This window comes from Trachinotus anak, unplaced genomic scaffold, assembly GCF_046630095.1.
Source record: "Trachinotus anak isolate AG129_WGS33_773 ecotype Australia unplaced genomic scaffold, CSIRO_AGI_Tana_v1 ptg000004l, whole genome shotgun sequence".
Lineage (NCBI taxonomy): Eukaryota > Metazoa > Chordata > Actinopteri > Carangiformes > Carangidae > Trachinotus > Trachinotus anak.
Window position 1 is genome coordinate 17,818,653 of NW_027273855.1, and position 12,875 is coordinate 17,831,527.

At 41.0% G+C, this 12,875-nt stretch overlaps 1 protein-coding gene across 3 annotated transcripts in view; it reads right to left on the minus strand.

Annotated features, from left to right (window-relative positions):
- Positions 1–12,875, minus strand: part of LOC139620713 (dedicator of cytokinesis protein 3-like) — a 50,202-nt gene that overhangs the window by 6,736 nt on the left and 30,591 nt on the right. For all 3 annotated transcript variants that reach the window (XM_071476515.1, XM_071476514.1, XM_071476513.1), the window contains exons 24-45: positions 12,276–12,468; positions 12,015–12,142; positions 11,634–11,780; positions 11,429–11,527; positions 11,229–11,323; positions 10,956–11,031; positions 10,678–10,778; positions 10,519–10,577; positions 10,226–10,374; positions 10,008–10,093; positions 9,869–9,895; positions 9,662–9,757; positions 9,509–9,569; positions 9,316–9,409; positions 7,014–7,162; positions 5,125–5,211; positions 4,759–4,863; positions 2,544–2,685; positions 1,985–2,151; positions 696–782; positions 290–469; positions 104–187 (exon numbers count right to left, since the gene is read on the minus strand). In XM_071476515.1, coding sequence (XP_071332616.1) covers positions 104–187; positions 290–469; positions 696–782; positions 1,985–2,151; positions 2,544–2,685; positions 4,759–4,863; positions 5,125–5,211; positions 7,014–7,162; positions 9,316–9,409; positions 9,509–9,569; positions 9,662–9,757; positions 9,869–9,895; positions 10,008–10,093; positions 10,226–10,374; positions 10,519–10,577; positions 10,678–10,778; positions 10,956–11,031; positions 11,229–11,323; positions 11,429–11,527; positions 11,634–11,780; positions 12,015–12,142; positions 12,276–12,468 — 2,412 coding nt within the window. The remainder of the gene's footprint in view (positions 1–103; positions 188–289; positions 470–695; positions 783–1,984; positions 2,152–2,543; positions 2,686–4,758; positions 4,864–5,124; positions 5,212–7,013; positions 7,163–9,315; positions 9,410–9,508; positions 9,570–9,661; positions 9,758–9,868; positions 9,896–10,007; positions 10,094–10,225; positions 10,375–10,518; positions 10,578–10,677; positions 10,779–10,955; positions 11,032–11,228; positions 11,324–11,428; positions 11,528–11,633; positions 11,781–12,014; positions 12,143–12,275; positions 12,469–12,875) is intronic.

The following is a 12,875-nucleotide window of genomic DNA, read 5'->3' on the forward strand; positions in this document are numbered from 1 at the left end:
CAAATCAGAAGAGCAAGCACTAAACATCATGTTTACTCCCTCATCGTGTGAGTCTGTTAAACTAGCTGTTCCCCATATGATGAACGTCAAAGCTGAGTCTGACCTGCTCCTGCATCAGATCCTTCAGATGTGTGATCCTCTCTGTATCTTCTGGGTGACTGCTGATGTAGTCCTTATCGAAGAAGGCCTGGTGCAGAAGAGGATGAGTTAAAGGATGAAGATCTCCTAGAACACAGATTCATCATTCATCATGTCTGCAGCCTCCCCTCCCTCCGCCCTACAACAGTACCTCCTGATATCTGGCGATGCCTCCGTTCACAGCAGCATCTATGACCCCATTGAGGCACATGCTGAGCGGGTTGATGTTGCCATGATGCTGCCTGTGTTGGTACTGGCTGATCAGAGTCCGCAGCTCCTGGGTCTTGTTCTCCACCACATAAATGGCATTCTCCAGAGGGCTCACCTCCACCTGCAAATAAATACACACATTTACCCTAAGCTATGAGGAAAGCAGAGGAAGTATGTGTATTTAAACAACTTCACATTATTAAGTCTAACATATGCCCTCAGAAGCATGGCTACCAACGTGACTTCACATCTGTTAGTACCGGTAAGTAAGAGAGCTTAAGAAAAGCATCCCTCAAGAGGAAGTATGTGCAATAAAAGATGACAGAATTAATGTTTGAGCTCCTCACCACTTCTCTCCTTTCCACCTCCGCCCAGCGGGAGATCCCGGGAAGAGGACGGGAGAGGATCAGTGTTGTCCTCTCGATCCACAGACTCTGTTAAACATCAAGAGAACAGAGGTTATCAGCCACATCTGGTGACATCACGAAGGTCTAGTGAAGAACTGAGTGTGTATTAATACATAAATAACCTGGCCAGAGGAGGAAATACCTCAATAGTTGTTTTAGTGTAGCATGTAGGTCAGTTCAGTAAAGAGTAAAAGTCCAAATTTAGGTTAGTGTGTCAGAAGAAACTACTGTATCATGTCTGGTCCAAGTCTCTGAAGTCCTGCTGGTTGCAGGTTTTGTTAGCACTGTCAGCTGTACTCACAGTACATATGGAAAATTAATCAGTTTGTTAATGAATCATCAGTAATTCTGATAATTGTTTTATCATTAAAGTCATTTCAAAAGAAAAAAATGAAGCTTTCAGCTTTTTAATTTAATTTGAATTCAATTTCAGTTTTATATCATAAAGTGAGTATCACTGGGTTTTTGGACAGATCAGACAGAACAGGTTGTTTGAAGGCATTTCCATGAGTCCTGGAAAACATCTGACATCCTTTTTAGACTACATTAACACAGTTTCCTTACATTACATCATTTTGCAGTTTATGACTAATGCACCTGCAGTTCACAGAGGGAGCACTGTAAGTTACAAAGGCTGCTAAACAAGTGAGTCATACTTGGATGACTCTAATATCACAATCACATTTCTCAGATTTCAACACAACATTCGGCAGCTTAGTATCTACAGAGGATTAAACACACCAGGGTAAAATGTCTCAAAAATCATGGTGGCATATGTGATTGACATTACATAATAGTGACCAGGTGTGATTGTGACATGACTGAAAACCTCATCAAACTATGTTGATAATTCGTGGGTTGTTTGAGTTGCCAGGCAACAGTCAGTCAGATCTGATCAAACCACATCCTTCCTGATGAAGCAGTTAGTCTTGATAGCTAAGGATGTTTCCTTTGCTAATCTTTGCTTTTTTTAGTCATGGGTGTTAAAAGTTATAGAGAAATATTAAGATGTATTTCCTGCTCAAAAACTTTAGTTCCTCCTCTGTGGCCACCAGGGGGTGTTACATGCGCTTACATCACCTGTAAGGCCAGATTCATCTAGAAAAAAAATCACTGCATGAATCATCTGCAGTTTCCACAGAGTTTGATCTATTCAGTGTCTTTTACTAGTGTTTCAGCATTTTCTGTGGCAGAAATGGACTGAGAGTGCCACTGCTGGCTCACCGTACCCTGAACTCATTCTCGCGGTCCTTTGGCCCTTTGTGGAAAGGCCTGTCATAGTGGAAACGGCTGACATTGTTTATGCGGTAGAAGCTCTTGATCCTCTCGGGCACACGCTCCAGCTGAGGCACATCAGAGATGTCTGACACTGGAGTCACAGCGTAGATCTGCAGATCTAGAGACCAAGTGTCAAGGAGGTGACAGAAAGACATGCCTGCTCACAGAGGAGGAAGAGCAGGAGAGATATTCGGAAGAAAACGCTTACAGTCTCACTGCCTGACTCTGGAAGTCAACCTCAATGTTATGTTCAGAGGTCCTATTTGATCTGCAATAATCTCTAATAGATACCCAAACATTATAGTGTTTACTGCAATGCTCATTAATCAAATGAAGGGCAATTAATAACCAAAATCATTTAAAAAATCAAATAATCATTCAAGTGCTGGATTCAAATGTGAGGTTTGCTGTTTTTTCTGCTTCTGACTATCGGTTACCATTAAATCTTTTCTAACCAACAGTCTTAACCGCCTAAATAGAAAAAATAAACTAGTTAAACCAATAGGATACACTGGGCGTCACTCTGCAGGATGGTGTCGTCAGGTTGGTTGGGATGCTGCATGGCGATGGCTTGTGGGAACTCCCCCAGCATCCTCTGCTGGAAGTCCTCAAGCCGTTCATAGTCATAACCACGACAGACAAACTCCTTATTCTGTGGAGAAGGGAAGATAACAGGTGGATGTACACATGGCTGACACTGACTGGCAAAACTGGCAGCTGAAATCTTGGAGTAGAAGATGCTGATGACTGTTCTCAGTCTCAATGGTGTTTGCCTCAGAGAATTGGAAAGGTAAAGTATCCCACTGCAGTGGAGCACAGTAGGAAATTATTCTGCCACTGATAGATTTCTTATTTGAACAATGAAATAGCCTGCACGCTGTGGTCTGAGTGTACGTGGGGGAATGTAATATCTACGGTGGCCTTGAGAGCTCAATACACTGCAATTTAAAGGAAACACATGTAAAGTGAAAACACAAGCAAATGAAGAAAACACCTTCATCAATTTGACAACACGTGCACAGTACGTAGACAAAAAATGTATTCAGAAAAACAACCAAAAATAAATAAAATACAAATAAATACGTAAAACACAACATAAATACAGAACACAACGGAAAATAAACAAACAATTTAATTCACACAATAGAAACAAACTGATGTTTTATGTTTTTTTACACTGATTGATTCAGATATAATGTAGTATTAATTGAATTGTTAGCTAGTTATCAGTAAAAGGCTAATGCTAGGTTAAAAGCAAATATCTGTAATGATATCTCGATCATGCAATGTTAAATTTGATTTTCCAACACCGGATAATGACGGATAATCAAATTCACTAACTTTGTGACAAAAACATAAACCATGGCAACAAATAACACAGATGTGTCTAAGCATGTTCATCACTTATGACCTCTGTTATTGTATGTTGTGTTGCTGTATGACTTGATATATTTCTGTCACTGATTGTGTTTTCGGTATTTGGCTGTTTTCTGGCTTTGCAGCACTTTCTCTTTAAATGCTCTGCATGTGCTGTCAAATCGGGGAAGACGTTTTCTCCATTTGCTTGTGTTTTCTTAAGCTGCAGTGTGCTGAGCTTTCAGCCCCAGCGTAAAAGGTCTGAGGAGTTCTGCCAAATAGGATGGTGCTAATATCTGGAGAGTTTTGTAGGCAATAAATAGCAGTCTGTAGTCTGACCTGGACGAAACAGGAAGCCAGTGAAGAGAGAACAGATTTGGTGTTGTGTGTTCACATCTTTTGCTTCTAGCAGCTGCATTTTGGACTAGTTGGATTTTTCTTAATGCTGCAGAGTCTAAGAACCTGAGAAAAGCATGTTAAAGTGATACAGTCCAGATGAGAAACCGAGGTAGAGGAAAGCTGCTTCAGTGATGGTGCTGATGATATTCTTGAATGTGTGAGAGGTGAAAGGGTCAAAGGTGATACTTCTCTCACTCCTCTGCTCTGGATCTTATTTATTATTGTTTTAGTACAGGTTACACTGGCAGTTTTAATATTAACAGTACTACTTTAGATGTTTTAGTGTTGGTGTCTGCGACTGGATTCCCAGCTGCATACTGCTGTTATTTCCTCTGCAGTCCTGCTCAATCTCCTGCTGCTTTATTGAAATAATACGGCAGAATAAATCACCAGTTTCATATTTAGGGTCATTTTTCCTAAATGAAATAAGATACTGTGGCAGTGTAAGTGGACACGTTTCCTTACACTTTAAGATGATGAAGTGCTTCTCCTCAGGTCTCAGGAGCTGTAGGTAAATATTTATGAGCAGGCTGATGGAGCTCAGTGTTAAATCTTTACAGATTAAGTTCTGTTCTGTACCATGATGAGATTCATGATACATATTCATGATAATGCCGGGATGCCTGGCAGAGAGAGAGCAGTAGCTCTGCTTATCTGGATGCCAGCACATCCCAATGTACCACTTACAAATGAAAAAAACCAATGTGCTAAACATTTTCATCTTATTTTCATGTATATAACATACAGGGTAATAAGGAACTGCACTATGCTGCTAGGAATGGATTTGGATTTAGTTACATATTTTTACATATTTTTTACAATTTACTATCCAGGCTTCCTGTCCTGCACAAGCTACTGTTGCTGACATACTCTCCTGCTGAAGCATGAAGGACCATTGTGGCTGGCCGCAGCAGCAGAATGATAACTGTGTCAGGACAGACGAGAGGAGACCAGATTTAGTGAGTCTTACCCTGAGGAAGAAAGGAAACTTCCTGCCATAGAAGCCCATTCGGAAAAACTCGGGTTCAATCCTCTGCTGTTCAATGATGTTGTCGTAGTACGCTGCCTCCATTTTCTGTCACAGAATGAGAAACACACAGAAGAGTCATGAAGAATAATGATTTAATCACACACATTACTGAATCCTCTGCATTTCCTGATGAGCGTGGGAGTGCACAGGTAATTAAGACATTGTGTTTGACGTTACGCACACTTCACACCACATAACAGAGGATGACAATAACGGAGGGAGCTGAAAAGCTCGCCATCCAGCATCACAGAAGATGCTTGTTTGATAATAACAGCAGAGAGAGGAGGCACGCAAGACTTCACTCACCCGTATCCAGCTGAGGCTCTGATAATCATATAAAGTCTCATACTGGAAAGCGAGCTCCCGGCAGAGAGAGATTCCATATTCCCAGCACTGCAAAGTATAAATGAGACAGAGGATGAATGGAAGAGAACATTACAGCTTCATTTATCCTTTATAAACAAGAAATAAAAAAAATTAAAAAAAACGAACTTAAAAACGAACTTCCAGGTTGAATTTCTTATTCAATTTTACTTTGTTTATGGACATGATCATTGAAAGGTTTATGTATGATATGAAGCACAAGAGCAATTCTCTTGAAAAGGCTCTTTTTTTTTCACATGAGGTAGTTGTTTCGTTGACCCTGATGCAGCGCACTGTGCCACTGTCACACAGCTGTTTCTGCTGCTGAGATTCAGCTCGACAGAAATGTGAAGTGTCTGCTGTAGGTCGTGGTTTCTAACGTCTGCTAACCACCACATGAGTCAGCCAACACTGACCTCTTCAAGTGTTAAACCTGAGAGAAGCACTTTGTCCCTCATGTTCTTTGAGATGGACGTAAAAACTGTCACATATGTCACTGAAGTGTATATAAATGTTTCCCCCCCCCCATTCATTCACTGAGATCACAAACCTGCAAGTTTGTCTTTATATAGATTTCTATTTGTCCTGGATGGGCTTTGACATTCATAGCAGTGACAGATTCCACAGATTCAGACCTACTACATTTGTTTTTTGTTTTTTATAGGAGGGCGACCATAAAAACAAGAGATGACAGAGTTAATGGAGGAGGCCACTTTTATTTCCTCCTCAGCTGCTCCCAGAGGCCAGAGGGCATTGTCCTCCTCAAAGTACGGACACCAGTCAGCTAATTTAATTTTGTGGATGAGTACCAGCCGGGGAGGAGTGACTCAGGGACGCAAATCACATTTCAGCCACCTAACCCTTACTGAGCAGGAATGCTAACACAGATGCTACATGTGAGCATTCCTATTATGATATTCAGTGTTTGCTTTAGAACAGAAAACTCTTCCTTGATGTTCTATATTTACCGAAGCAATGACAATAAGATGATTTTGTTTTGATCATCTAAAGTTCTGGCTGTGAATACTGCTGCACTTTACTTGAAGAATTTCATTTTATGCTGCCTCATACATTTGCTTGACTACATTAATCTGCCTCTACTTACCACCTCCACAAGGTATAACATTACAGTGCTACAAACACATTAATACATAGCATATATCAGTAGAAACGATCAAATAACAAAAACCATTTCTGTGGCTTCTTACATAACAAGACTTTTAGATTTATAACTTTTGTATTTACAGTTCCTTTTTACCAATACTACTGTACTTTTACTTAAGAAACATGGATCTTTTTTACTTTTATGTGAGTGTTTTTACACTGTGGTATTATAACTTTTACTCAGGTAAAGGATTTCAATACTTCCTCCACCACTGTGTGAATCTAGTTCAATAGGTAGTGAATGAAGCATCAATACAAAGCACTAAAAGTCACTTTGTACTAGGAAAAATGTGCAAAGATATACAAAAACTTTGAGAAATGAAATAAATAACACTCTCTCCCAGTGTTCATGAGGGCAAAACTTTGCTTGTGATGCGAAGAAACAGCTGCTCGAACGTTATTAAAAAAGACAATTAAAAAGTTACAGAAGTTATGTGACTTTAATTCATTTAAGATGATTTAGTCTCAGGTGTGTATGGTCCAGCACAAACCTACTAATATTGTTCCATCATTATAACACTAACCTGGTCTTGTCTTCATTGTGATATTCTACTGAGTGAGGTTCAGTTGTAGTGAAGCCACAGGCTGGTATGAGTCAAAAATGATAGGCCTGGCCTGAAATCAGTGAAAACAGGAGTAGGAGATAAAGCTATAAAACATTCACTTGCCTTGCCCTTGTTAAAGTAGTGGAGGATTTTACGACTCAGGTTCTCCTTGCGTTGCCATTCGCTCTGACAGGGATAGTGGAGGAAATCCCTCAGGGGCCGGTCCTCCCACTGCAGCAGCTCCCAGTACAACAGCAGGGTGAACGCTGCCTCTGTAGCAGAGGTGAACAGAATGAAAGCGTGTCATTGTGATTATCTGCTCTCTAGTACAGCAGCTTGCACAGTCTGGCCACAGTGATGAAGTGATAACCTTCCAGACATTTTGGGTCCAGTTTTTGTGAACAGATGGCAAGTGGCACAAAGCACAGTCAGTGGCACAAAACACAAGTTGCCCAGAGCACAGCAAGTATGTTTTGGTATATTGGTGGCCAGAGGTGCAAAGAGCACCTGTACAGTTGAAATCATACCATCTACTCTCATTCCCTGCTACAGCTTTTCTCTAATCCTCAAATGAAAATTAATTTTGCCACAACATCACATGTTTCTTGTTACTTTCACACAAAACTCAAATGTATTCGGGGGTGAGTTACACAAGGTGTCACAGTGATGGTGTGGACAGGCATCAGAGAGGGACAGTGGGCTGCTCATACAGAAGGGAAAGGATGTAAAAGTTTATGGTGTCACACTGTGTAGGTGAACAGCGATGCAGAAAGCTAAACACACTTCCAATAAAGGTTGAGATTTTTCCTGCAAACAACTGAAAAAAGTGAAATTGTGAAAACAGCATTGGAAAATGTTTAAATGATAAAAGGGAATTATCAGCCTATCAACAGAAAAAGCTTCTCAATTGTGAGGCTTCTGAGATAACTAATTAAATATCTTTGGGGTTTTTATGTTGCTAATCAGACAAAACAAGTAACAATGATGACATCACCTTGGGCTTTAAAAGTTTTGACAGGATTTTTTTTTATGATTAATCAATTGATTTTTCAATCAATTAATTAAAGAAAATGGATAAAATCGTTCAGTGCAGCCCTAAAATAAAGTCCAACAACACGAATGCATTGCGTTCACAGCGTAAAAAGACAAGTGAACTCTGCAGAGCGCTAAAATGTGATATAATTATCTTGCCAGCTGCCTGTTGTTTGTTGTACAAAAGTGACAGATAAGGTTGCATTCAATTAGTCACATTTGTCTCCATTTACATGCAAGCAATACAGCTCCCACTGCCAAAAATGTGAGTAAAGCAAAAACAATTTCCTTTGATTTACATGATTTAAAGTGGTATTACCAGACCTAAGGAAAATGTACTGTAACCCCAAATGACAAATTTTGTCTTTTCTAATTTGTAATGACTGGTGATTGTGGACACTGTCAAGCAATAGTCTGATGTCTTATGTTAAACTACAAGCACATAATACGCCTATGTAGGGCAGACATTTAGCCTTTAAAGGGTGTCTCTGCACTGTGAGATATTTAGCTTGCATCTCTCTGTTTTCCTCACAATATTTTCTTATCTACTATCTTGGTAGAGTTTCACCAGTTTTCATAAGATGCTGCCCTGTTTTTTTTGAAGAAAAGAGGTAACTAGGTCCTCTAATATCACCTTTAAAGGCCCTGCACATGCACACATATTTATCACTTTTGCCTTTTATACCTCTAATCAGGCTGAAGGTGGGGTGGAGCAATGCTGCGAAGCATGTGTGATGTCATGTGCTACTAATAGCCATAAAAGTTAAAGATAAAGATTAGCCCCGCCCCGACAGGAACAACAAAATTAACTTGACAGAGATGTCAATGAAATATAGTCTGCACACAGTCCTGAAGATGCAGTCAGAGCAGATTTAACCTGGTGAAACCCTTTTTGTGTTGTGTGGCGAAAAGCAGGCAGGACGGGGCAAGAGTGTGGGTAGAGTTGTAAACATAAACTGCAGGAGCTAACTGGACTGTCATTAACCTCAGGTCACTGTCCTCATACTCAGCTACAGCCGAGCAGCTGTGCATCCCTCACTCTCTGCTGCTTGTAATATTTTGCTGTGCAGTCATAAAACAAGAATAGAAACGACCGGTGTTTCCTGAATGAACAGTCAATCCCACACCTGACTCAAACTGACTAGACTATGGAGAGCCTCATGATTTTTCACAATTAACTCTTTTTTTCGGGTAGTTTCACTAAGAAATATAGCCCGACCACACCTCCAGAAGACATCTAGTCAGCTAAAATAAGTGAAATCTGTGCCAGCCTACAAGATTGCTACTTCATAGCCTGTGTTCACCCAACAAAACCAACACATCAACACCAGCATAAAGCCTCCGCCATAAACTACATCACACCATAAAGGAATGAACTCAGTATCTCTGTTACCTGTGAAGTCCTCTGCTTGAAGATGAAGGTCACACAGCTTGTGGATGTAACGGATGTACATGTCCTCCTTGTTGACCTCTGATTTGTAGAAGTTCTGTGGTTGTATTAAAAAGATTGGTTAAAATTTGATTCCATGTGTAGAAATATTTAGAAATGCGTTTCTAAAATCCAGACATGCTCATGAATGTCTCACCATGAGGTTGACGGAACCACCAATTTTCTTGTTCTCCATCTCATCACCTTTCATGCAGTCCCTGAACGTAAAAAAAAAAAAAAATCTCACTGCTTTGCAAATTTCATGCCATAAACTAATAGTGTTATTATGCGTAACGTAATCTCAGTGTACCTGTAATCCAGTAGTCGCTCAACAAGTCTCGTGACTGATGTGACAAATGAGATCCCCGTCTCTCTCCAGGTCTCCTGCTCAATCTTCTCAAGCAGGCTGCACAGAAAATACAGTAAGATGTTGTTACTAAGAATAACGAGCACAAGAAGTAAATAAACATTAATCAAAATGTCTCTTGGCCTTGGCCGTGAAGGCATCACACCTCACCTTGGATAAGGACCAAACAGCTGGGTCCTGGGGTGTGACAGCCAAACAACACAGAGAGGTATATTAGAAGGAAATACTATGAGAGTAGCATTATTCTGAGGATCACCACAGCCTGTCTAAACACAGGTTTGATGCTTACAAAAGGCTGAAGAGCTCTCTGTGATTATCATCGCCTTTCCCATCTGACACCATGCTGTCCAGCTTATCCATCAGCTCTGCCTCCACCTACACACACGAAACACAATCAGCCAAAAGATGGGGTATGTTACAGAGTGTGACAAAAAGCTGTCTGTTTTTATGGCAACGGCTGCCGCGACACACAGTCTGTATTTCAGAACATAACAATGTCAAAATGACCTGTTTGAAGTTGCCGTTTTTCCTCTGCTCCCAATCCATCATGTCATGGAAAATTGGGATCATAATATTTCGAACCTCAGTTTGAGGGACGAGGGTGACTCCCAGGAAGGGTCCCATCATTCCTGGGATGAAGTGGGGCTTGTTGTCACCTGGATTGCAGAGAGATTTCACATATATAGAAATCAGTGTCTCATTGATTTCATAAAGATCTAAATGCAAGTGTGTGAGTGTGTGGGGGAGGATGGAGAGGTGTGGTGACTGTGTATGTATATACATTAAGGAGGATGACTCACCTAATTTTTGCCACATGCTGAAGAGCTCATACGCCATCATCACTCTCATATCTCCATACCTAGAATGAAAACAGTGGATATTGAAGTGTAGAGTGTTAAACGAATAAGTGTGCTGGTGTCGGACAGGATGCACACAATGAATATATGGTGGTTTCTCACTTGTCGAGGACTTTCTTTCTCTTAGCGGGACCGAGTGCCTCCAGCTGCAGACTGGGTTGGTTGATGTACAGAACGGTGAGACTGAAAAAGGAGTTCCACACCTGACACACACACACACACACACACACAAGACAAAAACAAAAGTAAGCTAATGCTACGTTCAACAAATAATACCAGTTTCACAAACTGAATCACTAAAAAGCATAAAATCTTTTGTGGCTTTATGGTGTTGTGGGTGTTCCTAAATGCCAACCCCTGCTGTTGGGACACACACGCACCTTGAAATCAAAATCTGCCTCTGAGAAGTTCTTGTGCAGCGCCGGAGACAGAAACTGTGTTGTCACTACGATGATACTGCAGAAAGCAAACATTACACTGTCAGCTTACAAAAACAAGGTAACAGCCAAAAATAGATGAAAAAAAATTTTGCAACACAAGCATCACCTTCGGGGCAGGATTATCTGAAGAGAGGCTGATCTAATGGTTGGCTGTGTAGCCCTTACCGTCTGTGGGACAAAGACTGCATGACAGAACAGGAAAAGCAGACTCACTGACTAGTTAGAAGCCTCATGACACTCCAGTCTCGGGGGAAGATAGTCAGTTTCATCAGGTTGCGAAACACACAGAAGATCTTCAACAGGAACTCCTGCATGAATATATTACAAAGTTTATGCAGTCTGGGTATGTACTAAACGGGACACAGCAAAATCCTGTAATCTTGCTCGGCTCTGTGACTCAGAGAGTTTCCCACCTTCAGCTCCTCCTTGCTATGGAAGTTGTTCAGTAAATGGTGAAAATGGATCTCTGTCATTTGTCGGAGCAGAGAGAGAAGACAGGAAACATACTCCCCCTGCACAAGAGAAAATGAAAGGATGGAAAGGTCAATGTGCAAATATTCACTAAAATTCCACTTGTTTTAATTGCACATCAAAGCGGCACACTGAATGGAAGCTTACCGTTATCTCGGCAGTGCACTGGGGACAGCGTTGTCCTCTGGACGTCTCCACAGAGTGAGACTTGCTCATGATGGACAGCAGGGTTTGCAGCAGCACGTCCAGAAGGCTCTCCACCATCATCTCCACCTCCTCCTGAACTGAAGACTCCTGAGGCGCAGAGAGAAACACAGAGTCAACAAGATGCAAATACACTGCCTCATGGGGACACTTGAGTGTTCACAGCTGCATTACCATGATACCATATATATATACCATATATATTTCAACAGAAAAAAGGATTTTTTTAAATTGCATTTACTACTTTGATTCAACTTTTTCTGTCATCAAATGATAATTTTCAGTCAGATATGTTGAATATACGTGTGGTACAAGATACTGTACCATGGAGCTTGTCTTGATTATGGAAAAGATGCTGCTAAGGATCCCAGAACAGATGAGCAGCTCCCTCTGCTGGCGCAGATGCAGATGGATATGATGTAGAACCACTGGCAGCAAAATACTACGTGACTCTGAGGTAAGAAAGAAAGATAAGAAAGGATTGAGAGTGAGGATGAAACTGGAAAGAACTGTATGCACATTAGCCTCACATATGTAGTTGTTTTGGCATCTTCAGACTTTGTAAAACCTTAACATTTGCCTCACCAGGGAAGAAGAAGAGGCGGCTCTCAACTGTACGGGCAATGGACTGCAGTTTGACTACATCCATAGACTGGCCAATGTCCACTGTGCTGGGCATGCTCCCTAGGGTGCCCCTGACATATTCAGCAACCTCCTGAACAGTGAACATCTGCAGCAGCTCATCAAAGATATCAGGGAAACTGTTCAACAGCGCTGCCTGGGGGGGGAAACACAGAGCACAGAGAGGAATTTTGTAGTGTACATATGGAATATATAAGCTATTTCAAAGAAGCTACACACACATATATAAATACCACTTATAACATTATAAACACTGCCATTTTCTGGGTGATGCTGACACCACACAGAGTAGTCCTGAATTGAGCCGGCTAATATATTCCAAAAGGAGCAAGAGCAAGATCTTAATGAAGGAACACAGTTTATTTCTTTGCGCAGACATAGTCTCAGTTTGTCCAAATTGAGTCACAAATATTATGTAAAAAAAGCCAAATCTAATCTCACTGCTTATCAATTACTTAAGAATACATCATCGTGTTCAAGCAGCCTGCTGTAGGCACAGCCTCTGTTGCAACGTCAAACCAACACAGGGGGGCGCTGTGACTT